Genomic DNA, 27,736 nt, shown 5'->3' on the forward strand with positions numbered 1-27,736 from the left:
AAATGATCCACCTTTTCCCCATCCTTCATCTTGTCTTTCTCCCCTCTAACCACCAGGGGGCAATTTGGGGATAGAGCCTCATAGAGGAAGCTGAAATTCTGAGTTTTAACAAATGTTAAATATTTTGGGGATGGAGGTGGGGGGGCCTGAGGTTGGAGTAAATCTGAAAGTAGGGCTGAAGGGGAAACTCAGGGGACCGAGAGAGCAGAAAAATGAGTTCCCCAAATCTTACACTTATTTTCTTAATTAGCTAACTCTTAAGCTCAAAGATATCCCCTCCAAACTAATAATTAAATGCTAAATTCACTAAGGAGCTACCTTATGAGCCTGACAGGTATTTTTACCCGCTGATAATAAAAATCTCTCTCTCTCTCTTTCGCTCCCTCTCTCTCTCTCTGTTTTTCTCTCCCTCCCTCGCTTTCTCCCCCTCCCTCTCTTTTACTTCTCTTTGGTTTCTAAAAGAGCAGCTGATTGGAAGCAGAGGATTCAGGAAGAAAAACAGGGCAGATAACCCAAGTGGATACTAAGTCAAATCTGCGGCTGTCCACCTGCATTGCAGAAGTCAAAACACCAAAAGTCCATTTTAGAGAGAGAGGAATTTTAACAAAATACAGTCTCACTGAAATTGACCCTAATGTAGCCGAGATCTTCCACGTGCACCCGGTATGTACCCTGACCACGTTTATCATTTCTTCTTCTTCGCCTTCTCCTTCCCTTCTCCTTCTCCTTCTTCTTCAGTTACCCCACAAGAGTTGAATCTGCCTGCCATGCCTAAAATAAACCCCCAAAGTTCTTTCTAAAATAATTTTAAAAACCAGTGGAGTGTGAAAAGGAGAAGTGGAAAGAGTAAATACTGGGGATACGCGTCCTTCAAGAGTCGAGAGAAAAAGTCAGACTTCAAGGCTTTTCCAGCCCTAGTTCAGCTCTCCTAGCCCTGGAGGTACACATGGTTGTCAGAGCCCAGAGACCAGCAATGGGACCATCACTGCAGGGTGTCCCAAGTGGCAGACTGTCCCCATGGCCACTGCCTCATCTCTGCAAGACAAAGCTGTCTTTCTTTGCGAGAAATGTAAGAAGCCATTCAATCTCTGTCTGCATTCATGACCAACAAGGAGCAGTGCCCTCACAGAGCGTGAGACCAGTCACCACTTCTCCAACTCCAACACCAACACCTACATCTCTTGAGTCAAACCAGAAGGGCAGGCCCCTCTTCCTGCCATCCAGGATTGGCTGGGTTTAATGTCACTAGGATGTCCAGCCAATCACTGAGTTCCTAAGGACTTGGGATACTCCTGCTCCCTACTCCATCCATACTCTTTTTAAAGCTGTATTATCATCCACATAGGCCCTACTCACGGACACCAAAATATATCAACATCACGTAGCCTTGGACATTGGACACTCCAATCATTTCAAACTCTTCACCACTATTCTAGCTAAATGCTAAAATGGGCACCTTCTGACTGAATGCTTTTTCCCCTCTTATGAATTCTTTCCTAAACTTAAAAATCCAAGAAGCACAATCGCCGTAATTTCTTGGTCGAACGTCAATTTGCCATGTGTTATTTTGTAGCTTTTCCCAAATCTCATCAGCATTGAGTATTTCTAATATTGAATGCAGTTTTTTATTTTTAGTTATGAAAGCAATGCTTACTATAAAAAAAAAAATCAAACAATACAGGAGTCTTTCAAGGCAAAAGACCAAGTATTTTGCACACACAAAACCAAGGAGGTCATTCCAGGCCACCCCACTTCGTCCCAGCTTCGGAGCAGCGGTGGGAGCAGCTCCTGGAACCAACATGCCACTCTTCCTATCTCTCTCACCGGCTGAAACACAGGGAGGGGCCAGCACACTGCCAGGCAGTCTCTACTGTCCCGGAGCATTCCTGGGATGTTGGGGAGATGGGGAGGGGGGGTGCTTGCGGCAGGGAGAATAGCCACATCACAGAGGCTAAGGGCATGCTGGCTGCCACCTTGTACGTATCCGCTTAGAGCCCCTAATACCCATTTTTATGCTAGAACAGAAGAGGGAAGGAGGCAATCATTTCTACAGAGGAAGAAATTATTACTGAGAAAAAGCCCGGGCTACAGATATATTAAGACTGGAGGGAGGTCTGGCCACCTTGCCATCCCTCTCAAGTTAAAGTATAGTGCAGGTTCTCGTGGAAATCCTGCCTTTGTTGCTCTGAGGCTTTTAATCTTTAAGTTCATTCCAATTTTTCTTTCTCTCGAGAACATGGCCTGTGTGTGAGCTATTGCTCGTGGCAAATGGACCTTCTAGGAATCACATCTATGGAAAACAGAGTATTGACGGTCCTGCCCGCCTGGCTCACAGTTTGGTTCTGACCAGAACAATGGGGGCCTTATCAGTCCTCTGGGGTGCTGAAGATAGTCAAGACTCTCTCCAGTTCCATTAGGGGCTGCTTGACACCCTATCTTGCACACTCGTTTCTTAGTTTTTGTAAAGCTTTTACATATTTAGGGAGCTTTTCCATCAGAATACTCTGGAATGGCTAGAGGCTCAGACACATTAATGATATCTGCACACATGTGCTTTTTATCCAAGTTCACAGCTCCTGGTCATTGAGGGTAAACAGTGTTATCAGTGATTATTATGGATTTAGTCAAATATATTTTATTCCTGTCATTTATGAGCACTTGTGTTGGCTGGTATTTACAATGTCGGGATTCTGTCACTTTGGCAACCTTCTGAGACAACATTTTTCCAATGTTACAGTGACATTTCAAAAACTCAGTATTTACAAGCAAACTACACCCTCTGGCTCTGCGATGGCGCAATTCAGTGGTTGTTGAACAAAGGGATACTCGTCTAGAAATTTCTTCAGGATGTACTTTCAGCTGCTACTGGCTATTACTTCATGGTCTAGGGTAGCCCTATATTCTCCAGAAGAAAAAGGCTATAAAAATATCAAGGAAAAATTTCGATGTCACACACTATTGAAATTTTAACCATTTTGGGTGTGTCTATATGACTGTCTCCTGTGTGACGCTGACAAGTCTCTTAACCTCTCTGAGCTTTATTTTCCCATTTGCTATAAGGCAGCAGGAGGTACCAGGTGGCATTTAAGTCCTTTCATACTCTAACATTCTATCCTTAAGGATTTCAATAATATAAACACAAGTTAAACTCACTATCATCAGTTTTTTTTCATGTCCTATCTCAAGGTTAAAAGAAAAAGAATCATGTGAAGGAAATGTGAAGAAGAAAATCATGCCCTACTCAGCTCATCCACTTCTTCCCTGTTCCTACCCAGCCTCTGTGAAGCAAGATGCAAGAAGCAAGATGCAAGATGCAACCCGGCGAGTGAAGGAGGAAATGCAGGGGGACAAGACGTAGTTGGCACTGCACCTCACCCCTCGGCTTCAAGGCCTCACCATGCTCAGGTGGATCGTGGTCCTTCTACCAGTGGAGTAGAGTCACTACCACCGACAGGTAACCGATACTCAGGATTGTGCACCATATTGTGTACAACTTGTAGTTACTTATGGGAAACATTCAAAATACTCTCTTTTGCAGCTCTCTAAAGACAACGCTCTGGAGATCGAGATTGCCAGGTTCATCACACCCTCTTTAGAAATGCAGTCTTTCTCACTGACAGAGAGAGGTCCCAGTGCTCTAAGCTGGATGATACCTAAGGTAACAGTGAAAAGAGAGAGGGAACCATCTATGAAAAGACTCTGGGGGCTATTTGCTCTGACAAAAAGTGACACCAACTTTATTCAGAAATAAAGAAGCGATAGGGAAAATGATAAATCTGGAGCCAGAGGACTCTATCCCCTAGTCCCATCTCTGCCACCTGCTATTAATAGTGACAAAATTGCTCTGAGTGTTTCTGTTTTGTTATCAATAAAATGGGGATTAAAAATAGTCCCTACCTCACTGGGATCACTGGCATGATTAATTTAAGACAAAAAATTTGCATGGAAGTGCTTAAACGTAAGTTATTTGCTCACAAGTTATATAATGTGTTACTGTTGTTGGTTCATTTATTCATTTACTCATCCATCCACTGAAACTTGAGCAAACACTCACTGAGTGTCCTCTGTTAGGCACTGGAGATAGAAATGACAGCCCTGCTCCCTGGGGTTTTCTGGCTGTGGAGAGTGTGACAATTGTCAGGAGAAAGAAGTGGCTACCTGAGCTCAGAAGACAGCCCCTCGTTCTGGCCTGGGTAGAACAGCAAGGATTCCTGGCGGAAACAATGCATGACCTGAATCTGAATGAAGAGCATGAGTTACCGGTAAAATGAATGTAAGGGGAGAAGGAGAAACAGAGTGCAGGTATTCCAGGCCAATGGAAGGGCTCTTGTAAAGAAAGAGAGAATTATGAAAGAGCCCTTAAGGGAACTACAAACAGCTCAGTATGGCTGGAACAGATGTGAGTGAGTGTGAAGGACAAGGCTGGAGGCCAAGACAACGGCCAAGCTATCAAGAGTTTGTACATCATGCTAAGGATGGGCCCCTGAAGCCACAAAGGGAGGCTAAGCAAGGGCATAATGGCATTAGGGTTTTATGGAGAAAACAGCTCCAGCTGCCCTGTGAGGGAGAAGGTGGGGATGGAGGGAAGTAGAGCGTAGAGACAGCAACAGTGGTGACTGGGAGTGTGCAGGATGGGGCAGATTTATTGGTACAGGAAGCAGAATCCATGAAATCTGAAAACTGAGGGCTTCTGGGGGTGAGGGAGACAGAGAAGTCTCTGATGGCACCTGGAGCTCAGTCACCAAGCCAACATAGATGGGAGGACTGATCTTGAGAGGAAATTCAGTTGATAAACTTCAAGGTCAAAAGCACAATACTTCAATTGCCACATTTTACTCTAGTCCTTCAAAAAATATACCTAAATAAATGTAAGAATATGAACTTGGGAAGAATGTGTTAGAGCTGTCAATGAGATGACTCAAACCCTCTATGAAGGGAGTGATATAATGACCTTTGGGGAGTCAAGGAGGGGGGAATAAGGTGCTATTTCATAATAAATGTTTACTGAACAACCAAATGAAAATATGGTGGAATATATTATTGTGGAATGTTCTGGAATGTTCTGATTGCTGGCTGAGGTTCTACAGAGCTGATTTAGTATGTCTGCATTCTATTTCTAGAGCAATATCTATAAATATCTAGAACACAGATAAAATTATTTGCACCAGGTAACTAAGGGAGACCTATTGACTAGAACTCCATAGGAGCCTCCAATCTTGACATCTGAGTTTCTGAAGGCACACTAGGAAATTTAAGAGGATAGTATAGTTACCTAGGATACAATGGGATGAAAATCTGCTCTGTAATGAAGTGTGAAATAGGAACGAAAGGGTGTATGTGTTATCTGCAAAAGGGAATAGGGAACAAGTTCTCCTAGAAATAAATCCAAGAATAATCCCTTCCCCCACGTGTAAAACCCCAACTTAAATGTTCTTTCCATGGACACGATGACACCTAGCACTTGTGCTCTGGAAACAAATTCAAGCAAATCTTACTCGGTAACTAAGTGCAAGTAGGACTGAGAAGAATAGGTCCCTATTAGTGATTTCTCTCTCACCGCAGCTAAGTGGTGGAGACGCAGAAAGACTCCTTGAGGGACAATGTCCGAGTAGTGGCAGCTGTTGACATTGCTCTTTACACATGTCATTGTCCACAGCACATCTTTTACCACTGCTGATGTTGTGTTGGACCAGTCACTCTCCACATGACAGTTCTGAGTCACAGAGCTCAGTGTGACAGTTCAAAAGTACCGGCAATAGATGTTTCCGTAGAAGGCAATCACATCCAGGAGAAGAAAGTTCAGTGGATGGGGCTTCAAAGGAGTAGTATGGCCTGAATTAAGTAATATTCCCCAACTTGTGCATGAGTTTTGCTCAAAAAGTTTGTTTAGAATTTATAATGTAATTTTCTATTAAAAAAAAAACCCACAAAGTTGAAATCCTCCTAAGATCCCTAAGATCTTGAATTCTGAGTCTCTCTGGGTGTTGGACCCTACTTGTAAGCAATGACCCTATCTAGGACTTGGCTTTTTTTTTTTTTTTTTTAAATAATCTCCATGTCCAACATGGGGCTCGAACTCATGACCGGAGATCAAGAGGCTGAATGCTCCACCTACTGTGCCGGTCAGGCGCCCCCTAGACTTGGCTTTTTATCCCCATTAACCTTTGAATCTCTGTGAACCACGAGAGGGGTAGAAAATACCCTCATTGATCAGAGACTGGGCATAATCTCACTAGCACAGACAACTCCCAGGGGAACCAAATGACCACTGGCTTTTATCAGTAGTCTTATCAAAAAAGAAAATTCATCATTTAAGCATGCAACTATTTTTAATCCTGACTGGTGATCAATAAGGCTGCTTGATTTTCTTCCTCCGCTACAGCAACAATCACTTCCTATTTATCTGTGACTCCTTCCTATGAAACCATCCACTTTCCAAAGGTCATCCGAGGATCTATATTCCAAGTCTGCGCTCACTTTGGGAATAGGCATCCATGTCTCACTCCCTCAGTCCATTCACACGCTGCCTTTTGAATAGGACAAAACACGGTTTCTTTCTAAGAAACTATGCAATGAGAAACCTTCACATTCTCCTAAAAGGGTATATAGTTTTCTTCCTATTCATATAGTGGGCATCTTGTCTTTAGAATTTTGTGACAATAGCAAGCAAGTTTACAAACTTTTCTTCTTGGTGCAATCACTGTACTTGTGGCGTGATGAAATCACTACGAATCATTATAGAGACACCCTACATAAGTGTTTTATTCCAGTCTGGATAAAAAAATTACTTTATAGACATTTATTATTGACTCATTCTCCAAAAAAATGTAAATGTTAAGGTAAGGAACTTAATCTAATCACCTATATATGCTTTGTATGACCTCCTAACTCATTCCCTCTTCATACTATTTCCTTTTCTGCCATTATGGTGATCAAACTGATCTCTAGAAAGGATTGTAAAAATCTCTATCAAAGTACAAGATGAGTTAAGATTTCGATCCTGATGTTGTAGCCTTTGTGTCTTTTTAATAATCACTTAAGAATTAAAGCTACATGCTGGGTCCTTTCCCTTTGACTTTATTTATCCTGCGTTTACTTCAGTGAGGCTCTCGGTGTTTCCTTCATACAACCTGCATGGTATATTCTTTTATAAGTGAAGATGAGGGGAAAAGGAAGACAAAAGTGAGAATAGATGAAAGTGACTTATTATCAAAGTATGAGAAAAGCTAGCTACTTGGCTAAATAAAAAATAACATACTTAATGATGTATGAACGAACTCACTGGGTCTCAGGAGGTCTGCAATATGATCTTTGCAAAAGGTAGCTTGCCAATTTAATTGAGGTAGGAGTTATTTAATTTTTTTACAGGTATAGTTTTCAATAAAACTACATATGCCTATAATACTGCAATGGCAGATGTGTCTCGATTATTAGAGGTGGGCTCAAGGGAATATATACAATGGATCTTGAAATCTGTAAGCAGCTGTTGGGGGGGGAGGCTGAAATGATGGGGGAGGGCATTGTACCACACACACATGTTCCTTAAGTGCAGCAATGTTTTGTTATTTTACTGCAGGTGTATTACAAAGATGAAATTTAATAACTTACTGTATACAATACCAATAAAACTGAAAAGATTCAGTGCCCTGCTGTTCATTATCACTGTACAAATGAGCTCAGATTATTCTGTGTGCATGCACGGTCAAACTCTGGCTCATAGGGACCCCCACATCTAGAGCTCTAGAGAATGGTCACTGCTTGAAAAGCTCAATGATACTCTTCCTAATTACTTTCTTATCACTGCTTTGTCATCCCAAATTCACACAAACGTGGCTTTGAGGTAGGTTGAAAATAAGATATATCTAGTATTTTTTTTTTAAATGTCATAGAAAGCCTTCACTGGAAGATGTCTTTTGAAAGGAAAGGGTAATGAAATCAAGGAATATATAGATTTGATTAAGTACCGTAAGAATTAAACAGTGACAGTATACGCTATTCAACAAAACCCGGGGAAGTGCCGGGCCGAAGATGCTATCCCACCACAATGTGACTTCTCCCTTTATTAAGTACAAAAATAAGTGCCATACTATGAAAAAACATTTCGGCATTAGAAATGCTGAAGCAAATGCAGCTATGTATTCTTGCGGGGTTTCTTCTCCCAAGAAACTACTTCTGTTAGATAATAAAGAACACAGTGAACATAAAAGGTCCATGCTTTAGGAAGCTCAGTTTAGTTTATCTGTGAGAGAAGGTGTATGTAAAGAAATCCACGTAAATATCCAGAACACACACACACTTTTTCAAAGGATGAGGCTCCCTTCTAAGCAGCTACCATATCAGGCCCAGCAGCAGACTCGGTATCTATTCCTTTCTAAAGTGTTTATTTTTAAAAAGATTATGGAGGTTTGTTGGTATCTTACAGTGTTCCCACTATTTTAATTTGGGGTCTCAGTTTTAAGAGTCTCAGAAGGTATCTCCTTAATAATGAAACCATTCCAAGCATGGTCATAGATAAAGGAATAAATATTTCTGCCACTTAATATTGAAAAGTTTTCCTGACGCTGAATTGGGAGTATATTGCCTTTCTTATGGAAAGAAGCTATAGGCCTATACCGATTTCTACACACCACGGGCAGGTACATTTCAACATGAAATTTTATCAACTACTCCTCAGTGTTAATTTAAATCAATTGTTTAGTCATTAATTGATTTTCCCCTCTCTCTTTACATATCAAAAATATAAAGATGAATTGAATGTCTAATTGCTAGTGTTCATTAAAAACCCTTGAATACTTTTTATAAGAAAAGAGAAGTTAATCCCAAGATTCTGGTGAAAATCTCCATTTAGATATACCAGGACTTCACTTCTTTTGGTGTCTCATATATCATCTCAAAGCAATTTCAATTTTTTTTAATGCACTCGCTGTCCTGAACTATTGTACAAAACTTGCCTATGCTTCTAACACATATTTGTCGTGTCATGTATTTCACAAATGAGTTAAATGCCATAAGCGAAAACTTATGGGGTCACATTTAAGAGCCTGCAAAAGGTCTGGTTTCAGAATTTCACTCTAAGTAGTTCTTATATTTTTGGAAAAATAATTTGATCTATGAAGAATCCAAATTCATGTAATAGCAAACCATATTCTGCTTGCATTGCACAAAAAGGAAGGCCCAAATATAATCTATACATTTTTAAGAAAGTGTTCATGCTGTTGCTAAAATGTGAATTGGCATATCCTTCCCCAGCCTTTTCACAGGGAATCTTTATTGGTTTTAATGAAATTGCACATGCTAATTCTGAGGATGTTACAAAAGGGATCATGCATATAGACACATGTGGTTTATTTAAAAACAATAACAGCAAAAAAAGGCCTCAGAGTCAGAAGCCATGTGCCCCCCTCCCCTCTCGAGCCGCCCTCCTCAAGGTGTTCAGAGTTCTAGCCCACTCTGAACAGACCTGAGTGAAACTACTGTTCCAGGCACCATGTCAGTCCCAGACTCTCCAGTGGGCCTGGAATCTACCAGAAGCGGTTTTCCAGATGGGCTGTAATACAGATCTTTGAGCCTAGAAATCTCATCATGGGTTGGGGCAGCAGGGAACCCACGGTGGAAGAGCACTGGTTTTAAAATGGGACATTTTAGAGATCAAAATTTGGCTCTTGGGCTTGCTTGGGCTGTGTCCTCAGGCCTGCTTGCTTTACTTCTCTGGGCTTCGTTTTCTTAATTATTAAATGAGGATAATGATAATCACCATAGAGGTTTATACCAGCACCTAATATTAAGTTCCCAGGCTTCCTCTAGATAGAGCCCAGACTAACATTTAGAAACCCATTCGTTTTGACACCCACTCATCGGTCACATCAGGGTTGTGGAAAGATTGGGGAGGAGCCAGACCCACTATTTCGATGACCCTCCATGGAGCAACCCTGAGCAACACAGCTGCCTACCAGACCCCATGGGTCAGCCACTGATGGTCAGCCTCATGAGGTCTTCAAGAATAATTACTAGAGTACAGAGGGAGCAATATGAGAATCTAGAGAAACTCCAGTGCTTATGACAAGATTAATCTAACAACGAGGGATACAGATTGTCATAAGGTCCCAAATTTCAGCAAAAGAATACTAGAGTTTAGTTTGCAAGGAAACATACCTATAATTACCCCCTTCCTCCTGCAATTAAAGCTTTTCTCACCTTTAGCTGAGCTATAACTGTTGTTTTAGCAATATACCTTATGAGATTCGAAGAATGCTTTAATGCTCCCAGTACCCTCCAGTACCATGTTTAATACAAGCATTATTAACATTTATTTGTATATGTATGAAGTACTTAAATTACCAGCACTAAAATATGAACAATGAAAGGAAGCTTTTCACAGAAGAATGTCAGCTATAAATGGAGATGGACTGATGGAGTTTTTTAAACAAATCACTAGTTCGAAATCTAGTACAGGGAAGCATCATCAATGTATGCTAAAACCATCAGGTCAAAGACTACTGAGGAACCGGATATTTGCCCAGTGCTGATGTATCAACACAAAGAGTGTTTGTTGATTCCCTTTTTGCAAAGGGAAAGGTTTTTTTACAATACAAAGATCTGGGGGTCTCCACTTTCACCAAATGATTAAAGTTAGCATCATCAAATAGCAACATATCCTGACATTATATGCCTCCAGATGGAATGTAGTACGAAGGACACAGCATCATCTATGAACTACTCCGGCCAAAAATGTGCAACATCCATATGAAGAAATCTTTTGACCTAATTTAACAAATTAAACAGCGCCACAAAGAAATAAATTCTGATCATTCTAGATGGGAGAATATTTTTCAAGACAACTGGCCTGATTTCTTTAAAGTAAACAGCATTTTTAAAAAAATTACAGGAATTGCTCTAGTTTAAAAGAAATCATAAAGAGACATAGAAACCAAATACCACGCATAAATGCAATGACGGAAAAAAAGCTATTGAAGACATTTTCATGGGGGCACAATCTAAGAAACCTGAATACAAATAGGGTATTAGATTAGGAAGCTATTGTTATTTTCTTTAGGGATGATAACAGTATTTCATTTCAATGTCTAAGTGTTTATAATTTTAAAAGACACATGCTGAAAAATCTAGGGGTGAAATCTTATTAGGTCTGCCACTTAAAAATGGTTCACTGAAAAATGTGTATATGTATTTATATACATGAAGCAAATATAACAAATATTAACAACTGTTTAAATGGTGGGTATATGGTATTTCATTTTATTATCTTTTTCAACTTCTCTGAGTATTTGAAAATTTATACTATATAAAATTTCTAAAAAATTTTTTAACTAAACAAATGGAGCTTGATTGTCTCTGTTGATATCCAAAAGGCTGCTAGTGGGGGTGTTGAAGGGAAAGTATGCAAGAGCTTCCCTTTGTTTTTCTCCTTAGATACCTAACAGATCAGTAGAGGGCCAATAAATATCTATTTACCAATACAAGGAAAGAATGGTTCCATTGTCTGGTGAGCACTGGGGAGGCTGTTGGGTGAGAGGCACACTCATAGCATGCCCCCCAAACAAACAAGCTGGTGCCCTGAAAACCTGCTTGGGGCAGAGTCGCAATGGCATACCCACGGCAAACTCGGGCCCTGGGAGGTCTGAAGTCGTCATGATTTTAAATAATCTGCCCCACTGTCCTCCCCGGCACACTCAGAAAGGATGAGACTGGATTGCGACCTTTGGTTCCAATTACGCGCCCAGCAGAAACCCAGAACATAGAATTCCCTTGTCGCTTCCTTTCAGAATGTTCAGGCCTCGAACAGTGAGATCACCACCAGGCTGGCAGTCAGATCCCTGAGGGTGAGGGATGAGGGACTCTCCAAGGTATGACCTCTGTGTCCTTCCAGGGCCCGCACAGCATGACAGAAGGGCAGACTTCTAAAGGGCTTTCTTTGAGACAATATGATTTTCTCATTTTTGTAGGTTATAAGACCAGTGATAAATATGGTTCTCATACATTGCCATCTTCAGACTTCCCTCTCTCAAAATGATTCCTTAACGTGATGCAGGGGAAATAGGCATTAGGGTATCACAATCCCCACCCTGCTAGGCACAGAGTACACAGAGCAAGATAAAGCCGACGAGGTCCCTGCCCTGTAGGAGTCTACAGAATCCTGGTGGAAACCAGCATTCAACAAACATAAGTAATGGCAAATTCAAGAGGCACTATGAAGGGGACCTGAGGTGCTAAGGCGGGACACAGACATAGTACGTGAATGGAGGAAGGTCCTAGGAAGGATGTACTAGACCCAGACTGACCCACTGTCCATCGTAAACAAAGCATAATGTCAAATTAAAAAAAAACAAGATGTATTTCTGCTTCCACAAGATCTAAATAGCCATTTTTCTTAAGAAGGGATAAAGGATTTCATGCCTTCTTTGCTTATATCCTTTCCATTTTGACTTTAGATAAGGAAAACTTAAAGGATCCCAAAGTTGTAGAATGAAGTCATTTGTAAATTCTTTTTGCATCAAAAATAAAAATAATTAAAAGAAAAAAAATAAATTCTTCAATGTATCATTCATTTCAGAACCAACTATAATGTTTTATTTCAATGAACCCAAAACGACAAGGTTTATGAGCAAATCCAATTTCATATAGAGAAAACCCATTTTCTATACACTTTCAGAATTTCTGGAATTTAACAAAAGTATCTGAGATTAAGCCTAATTCTTCAATCCCGTCAGTTTTAAGATCTCAACATCAAATAACTTTATCAGCATAGTCTTATTTGATTACTTGCTGAGAAAAAGAAAGAATGTGGATGAGGTTAAAGCCTTGGACTTCACTTGAGAAAACAAGATATGGGTTGGGACATTCAGTTGCAGAATTTTGTGTAAAGACTTCAAGGCATCTTCCTGATTTTCAGTAAATCACGAATTTTCACTGCCTTTCAATGAAGTACATATGCAGTATACTTCCATGTCTTGAATAATCAAATTAAGGCAAGAAGTCTAAAAGCTTTTTCAAGGTCGGTGGCAATACCAGCTTTTGGACACTTCTTTATAAAATAGAGTGTATTCCTACAGACCATTCTAGGAAATCATCAAACCTAGCTGCACAATACAATCACCTGGGGAATTGTCAGAAAAGCAAAAGCCCAACTCATAAGATTCTAATTTCATTGGTCTCAGATAGGGCCCAGTTTTCCATATAGGGCACACCCCCATCCCCCCACCTCCACCCCCCGACACACACCCACACACACCCCGACACACATCTTGCCCAGGAGATACTAATAATGAAACCACTGCTATAGACCTGGGCTATATTCCAAAAAAGAAAAGACAAACAATTTCTGATAATCAATCCTGAACTTCCATTTAAGGGGAAAACTTCTGCCTTAATAACAATCATTTGTGTTGACATCATCATCTCATTCAAAAACAGAAGATCTCAGCAAGATAAAAAAAGTTTGCAATCGCCAAACATTCTCTTCAAAGCAGCAAAAGAGGCCAAAAGCAAATGACATTTTTTTCCTTTTGTCACCTGGAGTGATGCCCATTAGGTATTAGCTACTGGTTATCATATTAAGGTTGGACTATCTTGCGAAAAACTTTATTTCCGCTCATTTTCATTTCTGTCAGACTTTCCATTATAAATTTTATTTTCTCTGCCAGTAAAAGTTGTATGAGGTTGCAATTTGGCAAGAACATTTTAAGCCTGGGTGTGATTTCCGTACCCCAATTTGATTTAAATTAGTTTTGCCATATTTAGTGAAAACTAAAAAAAAAGTCCATTTGGCTGCTTTGCTTTGTCTATTGGTTCATTTTCTATACAATTTCAAAAGTCTGAAAAAGTTACCATGTTTACTTCTGATACTCTTACGTGGAAATGCATTAATGAATTCATATTATCCCATTACTATTTAAAATGAAAACAACTTAATAAAGATCCTGCCAGCATTTGTTTTTTGGCTAAAATATCTGCTTTTTAAAAAGCCACGTGTCTATCACTATTAGTGTTAAATCCTCAAGAGAAACATAATGGAGATTATATATATATATATTATATATAATCATATTATTTATATATATATATATTTTTTAACCTGATGCATTTTTTGAGATGACATACAGTTCAAAATAATAATTTATTTCTCCAGGACAGCGTTTCGCTACCTGTTGCTTACCACCACTATTTCTCTACACCAAACAAAAGGCTATTGGGACTGGAATAAGCATCTTCACATGTAACAGTGCTCATCCCTCTAAGTCCACAGGATACATTGTTATAATACGATAAAGCTGCTTTAGGAGCTCCTCAGGGCACATCATCTAAAGGATTTCCACCCAGCATCTCTAGAATGTAGTAAACAGGAGAAACAAAAGCTTCCTCTCCAGGAGATCCACTCACCTTGCCACACAGTGGGGAATCATTTCAGCTGTGATCTGCTACTTAGACTTGAAGCCCAAGATACCCGAGACTCTGCCTTTCTTTTTGGTTTGCATAGCTGGTGTTGGAGACAGGGATATTCAAAAAGCAATTCGGCACAAGAGAAACATTCACTAGAAGACACACTATGGTCTGCTCTATTCTCAAATTTCACGGAGAGCAGAAATTCATAATATGGGCACTTTTCCGCTCCAGCCCCTATTTTCTCAATCAGGGAATTTCCGAAATTTTGCTTTTATTTATCCTTAAGTGATCACGCTGTTTATGGATACTGCTGAGACCATGCACAGATAGTTCTTGCAAGACTCACGACCATGAAGCAGAAATAAGAAAGAGAAATCTCCACGCTCCACAGCTACATTATGAAGACTTTTTAAGAAAAGCACATGCAGTCATACTCCGATATACAACAGAATTTTCCTGGACATGAATGTCTCAAAATGAGCCTTCCAAGGCCCAGAAATTCAGCCATCACACACCAGTACGTCCACCTCTACTCCACCCTCTGCCCCCTTCCACTTCTCACCTTGCGTTTGCCAAAAAAAATAACTTCAGTTTCACCCGAGGGAAGTATTTCCCACAAACCGAGGAAGGGTCTGCGTCCCTGCACATACACAGACAGACTCACGCGGTCTGGATGATGCTTTAACAAGTTAAGGGGCCTCGCGCTTACTCAGCAGAGGAAATCTTTGTGTCTGTGAGGAATCACGCCAATTCCTATTAGTAAGAAAGGATACAGGGGCGAGGAAGCCTATTCTCTCATTGACCAGAAAAAGAGGCCCGGCGAAAACAGAGACCTCTGCCATGACCATCTGCAAAAAGGAAGGATGTTGTCAACTTTCTTCTCCCCCAAACTCTAACGACCTCTGCCTTGACCCTCAGAAACCAGATACACAGGAACTGGCTCTTCTGCAGGAATGGGGAGCTTTACACTAGAGACTCGGCACTAAGAGGCTTGTCGCCCGAGCTATCTGCCCCGAACATTTGCACTCACATTCCAAAGATGTTTCCGTTGTGCTGGAATGGCTGTAAATTTCTTTCCTGCAGAATTCTTTCCAAACAAACTGCTACGAACTGTACCGTGCAGCCTGTGTGGCAGGAGTTCTAACCAAGCACTGGTTCACCTCATTGCAACCAAGCTTTCAGATGCCGAATAGGATTGAAGGGGTGGCTGGGCCAGAGGAGGCAATTTTAAAAATGCAAATACATCCAGGGGGGATAAAAAAAAAAAAAATCAACCTCCACCAGAATTCCACCTCTAGTGACATATGACTGATACATAAAGGTAACGTCTTTCGTAGGCTCTGTTTAATTGCTGAACTGTCTGCTTACATTTTCCAGGATATATGAAGCAGGTTGTTTCAAAAATTCAAAACCGAATTTTTTTCCCGTATCATTAAAGAAAATGGGAGGGTGAGCAGGTTCGAGAGCAAGCATTCCCTTTCTAGCACAGGAAGAATGTATATTCTGTTTGGGTAGAAAGCTTTGAATATGAGAGGATTATTAAATTCTATCAAGAGTTCTCCCAAGTAAGGAACCAACGCACTTACAAAAAAAAAAAGTCTAAATCCTAAGCAAAATATTTTAAACATACGATTAATACCGATACTGAAGTTAAAAAGAAAGCATCTATAAAAACTCAATTGTCCTAAAACAAAGCTTATACTTTTGGCTCTGGGTAGTATTTTTAGAACTGGACTTTCTCTGGAGAGTGCAAAGTATGCAAATGCAGAGTGCACAGAGACACAAACACACACATGCTATACCTTTGTATTACACTGGCATTTTATTATTTAATTAAAGTACTCTTATTTTTCTAGCTCACGCATGCTTCCCTTGAGACGGCTTTGCTGTTAGCCTGCTGGCCTTGACTTCCAGCCAAAAACAATTCAGAAACAAAAAGGGACAACAAATCATATTTTCACAGACATTTTTATCCCTCAATACAACCCTGTTTTCACACAACATCATCCAGCCCCTATGAAAACTATAATTTAGGGCAATAACCACCCGAACCCAGGGTCTGACACATGGCTGCACGAAGTATTTCTAGTGTAAGAAATTCTTAAGTTCTTAATTGCAAATAAACTCTTTTGATAGAACCACTTTAACCGACATTGCTAGTTTGCAAACAGTGCCACTGGTACCGGCTGATGGATTAAAAAAGAAAAACAAGCCAGTGAAGGCAGTTCTGATGCGGCAGGGATCTAGAGACGAGGGGTTTATTACTTCCAAGCTCTGTGCTATTTCATTACTTTTTAAAAGAGAGAGGCATCGGCAGACTCTCGGTGCATCTTAGTGCCACGCTTGAAAATGCATCACCTAATTTACAAAACAAACCGATTTACCAGGTTCATTCTCTCAACCTTCCCCAAGCAAGATTCTCACTTACCTGGTGGCAACCCTGTAAGTTTGATTCTCTCCCATAAGATGAGTATGAGCCCCTTTCTGTTTTACCTGCCAAGAGAAACAACAAAATAAGTGTAAATTATGTTTTTCCTTAAAAAAAAAAAAAAATCTCCAGGTAACAGATATCCACTTCTCTTCCCCGATGTTTACATACGTAAAGTAGGCACTACTGGCAATGTATGCAAGCAAGAGAGGGAATAACACTTCCTCACTCTGGCTATGATAAACTGGAAAAAAATATCCTTCATTCCTATTCTTAGCCAAACTGCTCCACACTTCCAAAAACTGTCATTCCAATGGCCTCCACTTTCTCTAACAAACAAATTGTCAGCCCTTATTTTCACTTTCTTTCTCTCGCAAAATTTAAACAATTTCATTTTTATTTACACAGCAGGCAAATTATCTATGTAATGACCCTAGTCTAGTAATTCCCATTGATTATATTGACACTTAATGGTGAGGCCAAAGCTAATCAATCAAGGCTCTCCAGATGGTGAAAATAACAAGAAACTACTCAAAATTCTGAGACTCTCTCTCTCTCTCTTTTTTTAAACTCCCTTTCCCAGGGGTACACCCCATCACGATCAAGGCAACGATGGAATTTACATTGGGGAAAGGGGGCTTTTGCAAAATTGTCCCCTCTGAATCCAAGTTCATATTCTACCAATTGACCCTGTGGAACAAGGGATAATGCACTGTCCATGTCTCCTGCCAAGTCTAACAACTCAGTTTGTATCTGTAGATGGCTCTGCAGAGCCTCAGGTGCTATTTGGCCACATCTAAGGACAAAATCAAGGCTCCTCATCTGTTTTTTTTAGATGTTTAGCCTTACTAATCTGCAAGGGAGACAATGAAGCCACATTACGAGAGATCTAAGCAGTAGAATTTAGTGACATGTGAGGAGTTGTCATAGAAAATTGATCCACATTAGGACATCAGAAAGGACTAGTGGCATGACCAAGTACCCAAAAGACAAACCCCACCCCACCCCACCCAAGACGGAGGGATACTTCTCTCTTCAAGACTAGAGCTGAGGGGGGCATAGCACTTTACCCAGGACTCTACTATTCTTCTTTCCAATGGGAAGATTCAAAACTAGTATTTTGAGAGACAGAATTGAAATCCTTCTAAAGTTTATGACCCCCAAGTTTTCCTCCCTCCACTCCAGTTAAAATAAATGTTAAAAGTAACAGCAGCCATTTTTTATCTTTTGGTTCAATGACAATGCTATTAAGAGTCTACCTTCCTGACACCGTACAAAGAATGGATCTTTAATAAATCTTCTATCTTGTCAAAAGTGTACCTGGTATCAAAGTCACTACATACATAAAATGGAAGGTGATTTTCAAAGAAAGCCAAACTTGAATCTTAAAATTAACCCTCTCTCCCTCAGTATTAACCTTCCTACTGGCTTCAGTGAATCTCGGGTTTAGGAAAACACTCTCCACTGCTCCCCCATTTCTGGTATAGTGTTCAGGGCAAAGTAGAAAATCAATGCCCATATCAGCTTCAATTCCAATGAAATAAGATACCATCTCATAGACTGTCAGTCCTGAAAGATCTAAGAGAGTAACTTTCATTGTATGAGGATTTTACATTAAAGCAAAGACGTATTTACCCGTTTCAGAAGCATAAATGGTCATATACACATATTTACTCTTCTGTGTAAGTCAAATGTAGGCTACTTATACCCTTTTAAATATTACTAACAGAGAAATTCGAACTTTATGAACTATGAAATGATGTATGTCCTTCCTTAAGTTCTTGCGTCTAAAAAGCTTCAACACAACTACCACATAGTTCCCTTTGACATCATATGCACATGTTGAACTGCCAGAAAAGCAGGTCTGGAGAGGTAGGGAGGCAGGCAGACAGACAGAAAGATAGATGGATAAAGCAGAATTTACTCTGACTTCCTAGGAAATTGAACATCTAGTGTCCTGTTTGGGTAATTTCCAAAAATTGGATTGCAAAATACAGTAAGAAGGAAGAAGGGTTATCTATTTTTTTCCCTAGAAGGAATTACTGAAGCTATCCCCTATAGAATCTCACCACCTGGCATTATTTCCCAACCCGACTCCAGCACATAGAGCTGGAGAGACGAATTTTCTTACCAGGATTTGTCTCAATTCATATATATAAGTTGGGACTATTCCATCCATTATTTTAAAGCTAGAAGGTCAGTGCAAATAGTAAGGGAGAGAGAAAGAGAGAGAGAGAGAATATGAATGAAAATAAATGGGAGAGAAAGGAGAGAAATCTAGAGAGGAGGAGTGGAATGAAAAGAGCAAAGGGGTAGGAAGGAAGGGAGAGAAGAGAATATGAATGCACGCTGCACAGAGTCCCCAAAGTACTCTTGGCTACACAGACCCGGCATTCTTTACTATCATATCAGATACAGACTGCTTAATCTTAATTTTGCTTGTTAAAAAATATTTATCCAGATACAAAAATAAACCCACTGCAAATTACAAGTTGTCAGGGTTAAAAATCTACTCCTGTTTGTGTGGGGGAGGATAAGAGACCAGCATAGACATGAATCATTCTCAGTAATTTGAGTGTTTCCATGACATCAATGGGCACCCGTCCAGGACTCTGTCGAAGTCTGCGAGGTACCAAAGAGGCAGCGCAGCCAGCAGGAGGCTGGGAGGTGCACTTTTTTTTTTTAATTTTTTTTTTTTTTAGGATTATGCTCCTTGTAAAGATTTCATCTGTAGCATCCACTTTTACCATCAAATAGATCGCTCCAGAGATTCTGAGCGTACACATTTCATTCTGATAGTGTAAGCCTTTAACTTTATTACATCTTTTTGTTTCCAAATTCAACTATAAATCTGCCCTCAGAGCCCAAACCCCTGTTTGGGAGCAAAATAATCAGGGACTGTGGATAAACCCAAGCACCTTCTCAAACATATGAGATCTATTCCCATCATTTGCTAATGACAAACAGCAGCCATTTTACAATGACATCTCAGTTTCTAAAACACGTACACACATACATATATATATATGTATGTATCTTTTGTGTAAACTGACCCTTAAAAATTAGCTATGGTTTTGATGTCGGTTTTCTGCTTAAAATTCACTGCAACATTTGTTTCAGATACTAAAATGTTCAAGAGCGCTGATAACATGTTTGAGGAGGATTCTTAAGTGACTATCTGTGCTCATGAACACAAAAGCCCCTCAATATCTGCGTTTACTCTATGTCAGGCATGGATTTTTGTCACTTAGACCAACTGGCTGGCGCAGACAGCTTCTTTCCTCCTTTCTCCATTCTTCGACACCCACCTCCCCCCATCCACAACGGAGCTTTGAAAGAGCAAAAGACCCTATTTTCCCAATATTTAAAAGAGATAGCAGTGATGAACAAACCCGGCGCGTTCACTGCGGAATTTTCGAGACGACCCTCCAGTACTAGAATGCGACAGCCGCTGCGGATATTTTTTGGCACAAAGACAATGGTGGCAGTGCCAAGCCCCATGGCTAAAACTACTCAAAAGAGGCATAAGGGTAGCATTAATCGCTCAAGTCTTTTACTGCATGGAGTACTGTTGTCCATATTTTAGAAACTAAAAGTACCCGTTAGTAACATTTGTTGTATGCCCATAAAGGGGGGGTGGGGTTCTGAAATATATACCAGAAACCAATCTTGTCAGGCATTTGATTCATTTTTATACCTAAAAGGACCAAATGTTAAATTTTGCTGCTGGTGATGATTTGCCTTGCATGAAGCGAATGATGTGACCTAATGGAGCACACTGAAGGCTGAATGAAAGCTATAGAGACGATTTCATATAAACTAAGTCGACATATTGGCTAAACAACTTTCTTCTGCAAAAATGATGTATACAAGGAACATGTAATACTATGTCACAATTTTTTAAATTAAGCAAGAAAAACGCTGTAAATGAGCAGACACAACATCCGTCAATCACTCCTCCTGGAGACAAAGGAGATCAACACGCAGCCCTTCTCCAGAACAAGTCAGCATCTACAGTGAGCAAACAATCCAGAAAGTCAACACGTGTTGTGACCAAATTGAACCCAACAGCTGCTAAAACCTACATTTAAATTTGACTACTAAAAATGGCAGCAATTGATAATCAATAAAAAGGATTCCCTTGCCTCTTCTGTTGCCCTTGAAAAACTAATCTAAGCAGAAAACATGAGCTGCTTCCAATTTTTTAAAAAATTTGTGTTGATCTATTCAATAATCCTTTATCTGGTTGCCCCAGGAAGGATAAGGGGAAAAAATGTTTTTTGTTTGGGGACAGTATTGTTAACAAATGTCTACATAACTCCAAATTTAGTACTTTTATATTCTTATATCATTTTCTATTTGACTTCTAATTTTTTCTTTCAGTATATCCGTGGTATCCTACTGTAAGAGAACGCTAAGGGAACTGGATGAGAATGAAAATATTACTTGAAGGAAAAATGATCTCATAAACCCATTCATTCACAGGGATACATCCAAGAAGTATCAGTTCTAGTCTATTACTACACCTGAACAGTTCTAATCCACGTGGAAACAGACAAGAACAACTTATTGATACTATGATTTCTGCAGATAAGCTGTGACATAGAAGACCGCACTGGTGGTTGACCAGTAGGGTGATAACAAGGTCAAGTTTGGGTTTCTAGCCTTTCATTCATACTTTTAAAATTATATATAAATGGTAGGTATCTCACCCACCACTGAAAAAGATGCATCTGTACCAGTGGAACATAGAATCCCATGAAAAGCCTTAATGAAAAATTATCTGATGCTTCAGGACAAACCAAGCAAGGCTGTTTCACTGTTAATCCTCATTCTGGGAACTGAAGAATGAGCCTTTTGTTCCCTGGCATCAGACTAAGGAACTCGTCATAACCATGTTCAGATCAGAATAAATCTCTGTCCCTGTCCCCACCCCAACACATCCCTGGTACCCTATTAATTAGTATTATGATGATGATGATGATGACGATGATGACGATGATTTTGCATATTGAAAAGACTACTTCTTTAAACAATGACTGAAATTTTTGGTGGTTCTGAAAATATACACGAGGTTATTATTTATAGTCCTCTCATCTTTTCCATGCTCACTTTTTCTCCTTTACCCAAATAAGAATAGCTGAGTCCTGGCCGTGTATTTTTGCCCACTACGCAAAGGGCTTATGCAGACTGATTTCTTCAATCTGCACAACAACCCTGGGTGGCAGATAATATAAACACCCATTTGGTAGATGAGGAAACTGAGATACAGAAAATTGCCCAAGGCTACACAGGCAGTAAGTGACCCAACCAGGATTCAAACCCTGGCACTTTGATTCCGAAGGCTGTGCTCTTAGCACTACTCTGTGCTGTTGGTATTTAAACTCTGGGGGAAAAAAAAAATCTATAAATAAGCAGGAAGCCCAATACTGAAGACTCAAATCCCAGAGCTCGAAACACTCATGAATTTGATATGAAATTAATGAAAGTGTCTTATAGGTGGTAATAATTTACATTTACATGGTGTTTTATCTCTAAAAGGTCTCTTGGTACTTTAGAGCTGTGCGAATGGTATACACCAGAACCCGTGACGTTGTACAACAAGCTGCAACCATCTCCATGTTAACTTGAAGCAACTAATCAACAAGAACATGGCAGCAGACTGCATCTCTACGCATTCCCTGTGTGAAGAGTATGACTTTGTATTAAGATGCACAGAGAAGAGTGGAAGAAAAAAATAACATTATAATATTGGACAATGCAGCATCGCTCACAAGGGTCTTCTCTGAAATAGTAACCCCACAACAGGCTTCCCAAAACAAAAGGAAAGCTAATTTAAAGGGCCTAGGAAATGTTACACACTATCTACATGTGTGTAGAAATGTTACACCCTCCCCCAGAAATGTACATTATATCTTAACATGTTAAAGCCTCTGACAAGTCCTGCAGTGAAGACATTTAATTTAACTTAATACTATCTTTCCTAAACTTATGTGAATACACACACCTAACCCATACCTTTTTGTTTCTTAATACAAGTCACAAGGAACTTTGGGAGCGACTAACTATAAAACAAAAACAAAAACAAATATAACTTACCACTATGAATGTATTAGGTTAATATGAGTTTGTAATTTTCTATGAAATAAGTAAAAAAAAAAATCGTGTTTTATTTTAATTAAATCGACCTAAAATCAATGTTCACTATTGTTGACGTTTCTATGCAGATACATCTCTGTTATTCTGACTAGCTGGTCAACTTTACCCCAGATCCTTGTTTGGTGGTGAGAGCCTGCATTCACAAGAAATCAGAAATTGACCTTATTCTTCTGATTTCTACAATTCAAAGAGCATTGGTTCTCTCCTACAGAATCCTGCTGTACCAGGACAACTTGGTCTTCAATCCATAGGCATTCAAAAATCCAAATTTAATAAATTTGATGCTAAAACAATTACAACTCAATTTCAGGAGATAAACTAGTCATTCCACAGCCTAGAAAATTCTCTTCCTCCCCTTCTTCCTAAATTGAGACCAGAAAGAAAAGCGGGGGGGGGGGGGGGGGGGGGATGTGAGTAGGCACATAGTTTGTAGCAAAGGATAATGGGAAGTAGGGAGCTAGCCATCTCCTCAGAAAAGACTAGCATCAGTCTTCTCTTTCACTGATGTGCTTAAGCCATAAAAATAGAATACTCAGTAATGATCTATAGCTCTTATCCTGGAAAATTATGAGTTTTGGCTGCATTTCGTCACTGATTCACCTCATCTCGTCTAGACACTGTGCTGCCTTCAAAACAGTGGGTGGACTAAAATTCCAGATATGCCGACTATCTTGAGGCACCACCAAAACTCTTCCCTTTGGGGGACTGCCTATGGTGCAGAATCTGTATTGAATTTTCCTTAAAGCACTCACATATGTAAAGCACTGTATGGTACGCAAAGGAATTTCACTTACATATTTAAGACAACACACCCTAAGAACTCCTTAGGTGGGCATTTTAAGCTCTATTTTTATAGATGAGGTCACTAAAATGAAGAAGGAGCAACGGACTTATATGAGTAGAAGAGGTTATACAGGTATCAAGAGATGCAGCTAGAACATAAACTTCCAATTCCAGCACTAAAGCCCCTTTAGACACTATGCCACTTCTTTTTGGAGTATTCTAGATGTAAGGTCCATATTCCACCTGTCTTCTTAATGTGTACCACGACCCTTCCCCTCACATCATTTTAACTCCGTTTGTAAGGCAAAAAGGAGTGGATAAAAAGGTTAGAAATGATAAGCATTTTGAGTGACCATCGTCTGGCACACCAAGAAGTACTCTCTAAATGCAAAATAAAAAAGTGCGGCCTTAGATTATCCCACGTGCCCTAGACAACAGCCAAAATCATCCCCTCACTCGGTGTCAAGCTCAGGAGAAGTGCACACATTATCAAATTAAAGCACGCGAGTTTTATGCTTTATTTTCCAAATGCAGAGAAATCTTTCATTGAAAATAACGCTAATTCCACAGAGTGTGCAATTAATCAACATAATCACGGGGATAACTTAGCTGTTTGGGGAGGTGTGTCAGATAACTCTTTAAGGCCACTAAAGTGCCACTTCAGCCACCAGAGTAATGATTTTCTGAATCAGCAATTTGTACAAGGGTCCCCTGGAGACCTGAAGGACTAAGGGCAACCCCGAAATCACTCAACTTACTTCTAATGAGTACCTCACCACTGGCTTTATGTGAATAAGATCTTGATAGTTCTGCCAACCCTGTTTTACATTGTTATCACAGTTTGTGTGTGATGACTGGCGATAATAGAACCACAGCAATTAAGGACTTGTGTGCCCTCTGAAGAAACAACACGAGCTTTTGAAAGCTTATTTTTTTATTTGAAAAAACATAATAGTTTTTATATAAAAACGAAGAAAGGTCAATCGTGCAATATACACTCAAGATATCAAAGCAAGCAGAGAGAAATATCTTCGCTAGATTCGTAGGAGCAAAGGAAGACACAGGATGGGCGTGGAGAAAAGCAATCCCCCAAATTCTATTCTGCGGCTTAGAAGCCTTGCTGGTCATGAGACCCATTTGGGAGATGTTTCTTAAAACAGATTCCTGGCTTCTTTACCCCAGGGTATTTGCATTCAGTGGAGCAGGATCTGGCATTCTAATTTTATTTTTTTCATAATAAAATTCTACTGGTTAGTTCAACAAGCCAGGGGTAACAGGAACCAATTTAAGTGACAGGCACAGCCTCTAAGGTTACCTTAGGTGGAACTCCAATAAACCTGGTAGCCTGGTGGATAGCAACAACAAAAGAATCGATTACTACCCGATCCAACCCATTTAACTGGATTTTTAAAAACAAATAATTGTTGATCTCTGAGGCCCTTTCTGACAGTTCTATTTCAGAAACGCTTTTCTGGCAGCACACTTGGCCTTTAAATTTGTTCATCTTCACTAATGAAGACTGGTTGTTTCAAAGAAATTAGTCTCCCATTACCATGTATTTTCATTCCCCTAATAAATGACAGAATTCCAAGACAGGAGAGTCCCAGAGGTGAAAGGTTGCTCCTCTTCTATCAGACCCACAGGCCACTGCTCCGAAAGTATCCCTTTCCCCATTCTACCCCAAATCAGAAATCGCCTTTACACTCCAGAGTCAACCTCAAGCAAACATAGTTTGTTAAAAGGGCCCTTCCACCCATGTATTTACCCTTCCATGCTCTACTGAAGGCAGTCCATACAAAGGGAGAGAATCTGGGCCTTTGATCCCTCTGGAGGAGATCTATGACATTTCTGATCAGAGGCAGGAGAAAGATTGTATGAATAAAGACTCAGCTGCCTGGTTAATTTTTTTTTAAATTTATCAGCAAAATTTAAGAAAATCTAGAGCTATGTTTCACCATGCAAATCACGTTTAGCAATAAATTATTTGCTGCCCATTAAGCTGATGTTCTAACAGAGTCTCACTAATATTAAATGTAAAAAATAATAGCAGACTCTGAGTAAACCACAGTGGGACAGAAAACAGAGGAAGAAGTTTAGTGCTATGTTTGTTATAGGGTCTACAAAGGAAAATTACATACTTTAGAATCATGGGATGTAGGCAATGGCCTCAGTTTTCAAGCTAAGTTTACAGCTAACAAAAATATGACAAGTATAATCTCTCAAAGAAACCATAAGTACATTTGATATGATACTCAAGACTGAACAAAAGTAAGACGGATGGGAATCTCATGAAGATCTTAAATACAGTTTAGAATATGTGTATAATATATACAAGCATTATACTTACATATATATGCATATACATAAGTAACATTTAAAACAAATTTTTTTAAAGTTCTTTTTATTTAAGTAATCCCTACAGCCAACATGGGGCTCAAACTCTCGACCCTAAGATCAAAAGTCGCACGTTCTTCTAACTGAGCCAGCTGGATGCCCCCATTTTAAACCCCAGATAGAAGATAAGATAAGTGTCATTCATTTATATATGTTAGACAACCAATATATCAGATGACCGTTTCTCCAGCCTTAGCACTGAATTCCAATTGGTCTCTATTCGTTAAACATCCATTACTGAGAAGCTGGGGGGAAATGGTCCAAAATTCAAAATACACTTCAGAGCATCCATAGAGCAGGCAAAGAATGGGAAGACTGCTAATTCTTTTTTTTTTTTTAAGATTTTTTATTTATTTATTCAACAGAGATAGAGACAGCCAGCGAGAGAGGGAACACAAGCAGGGGGAGTGGGAGAGGAAGAAGCACTCATAGCAGAGGAGCCTGATGTGGGGCTCGATCCCACAACGCCGGGATCACGCCCTGAGCCAAAGGCAGACGCTTAACGGCTGTGCCACCCAGGCGCCCCAAGACTGCTAATTCTTGAACCTGATCAACTTTAAGAGCTCAGGCCCACAACAACCAAAGTGGAAGGCAAACAGGACCAAACTCCTTGGGGTCCAACTCCCCTGTGACACAAGTCACTGCTAAAGGAAGATGATGGTTCACAGATAAAATTACATGAGCCGCTGAGTCCAACACTATGATGTTTAAGGAAAGCCTCCCAGTGACTGAATACATAAGCATGACTACATCAAGAGAGGAAGGCGGGGGGCACAGGAAGGAAGAGGAGAGGCTGTGGGAAGGATGGTCAAGGAGAAGAAGGGAGGAAGGACAAAGGGAGTAGTCAGAATACTGACCTCATACGCCCAAAATAGGCAAGAAAATAAAATACATTACAAGGAATAGATGTTTACAGACAGCAGTTTTCAGTTCAGAAACTTGCAAAAATGATCATCTGAATAGTTGTAAAACAGGTCCAAAAAACATGAGCTATGGAAATAAGTATTTGTTGGTTCCTCTGTGTACCCCGTGTTGGCTGCTGGTACATCAACAGTGGACATTATTCCCAAGAGGTAAGGAGTTAGATGGTCAAAATGCAAGGGAGCAAACCCAACAATGTACCTCGGTTAAGGGTGAATGGGTATACTGGAAAGCACAGAGGAGGAGAATGCCGAATAGAACCTCATCGTGGTAACAGGTGGCAACAGGAGAGATGTGTATTTGAGATTCCCTGCAAGATGTTATTATAACTGACTTAGGGGCAATTTATTTGTTAGAATGCAGTTCAGAGTTACTTGACAATGCTAAATAAATCAGAGATACTTGTATCATTTATTCAAAACAAATTTTAAGGTAACTGGTACCTAAAATTGGAAAGAACAGGAAACTGGAAAAAACCTAGATGACATTTCCCCCCTTCCCTAACTCTAAACTCTTTGATCATTCCACATTTTAGGGAGCTGGTTGGGGAAATTGTGAAGTCATTTGCTTACAAATCAGAGAGATTTACAATATAAGACAAAAGAACTGCAAAAATTCAAACTGTCCTCTCTGTGTAACAATTACCAAATCGAT

The 27,736-nt window shown here is 39.9% G+C and overlaps 1 protein-coding gene across 17 annotated transcripts in view; it reads right to left on the reverse strand.

The window, feature by feature from the left end:
* TCF4 (transcription factor 4) overlaps positions 1-27,736 on the reverse strand; it is a 349,754-nt gene that overhangs the window by 158,524 nt on the left and 163,494 nt on the right. For 13 of the 17 annotated variants that reach the window (XM_019794601.2, XM_034642406.1, XM_019794595.2 and 10 more), the window contains one exon: positions 16,826-16,890. In XM_019794601.2, coding sequence (XP_019650160.1) covers positions 16,826-16,890 — 65 coding nt within the window. Of the gene's footprint in view, positions 1-14,959; positions 15,228-16,825; positions 16,891-16,996; positions 17,106-27,736 lie in introns of those variants that run through there. The other 4 variants (XM_034642410.1, XM_034642409.1, XM_034642408.1 and 1 more) reach the window with 2 other exon arrangements.

This window comes from Ailuropoda melanoleuca, chromosome 14 (assembly GCF_002007445.2).
Source record: "Ailuropoda melanoleuca isolate Jingjing chromosome 14, ASM200744v2, whole genome shotgun sequence".
NCBI classification, from domain to species: Eukaryota; Metazoa; Chordata; class Mammalia; order Carnivora; family Ursidae; genus Ailuropoda; species Ailuropoda melanoleuca.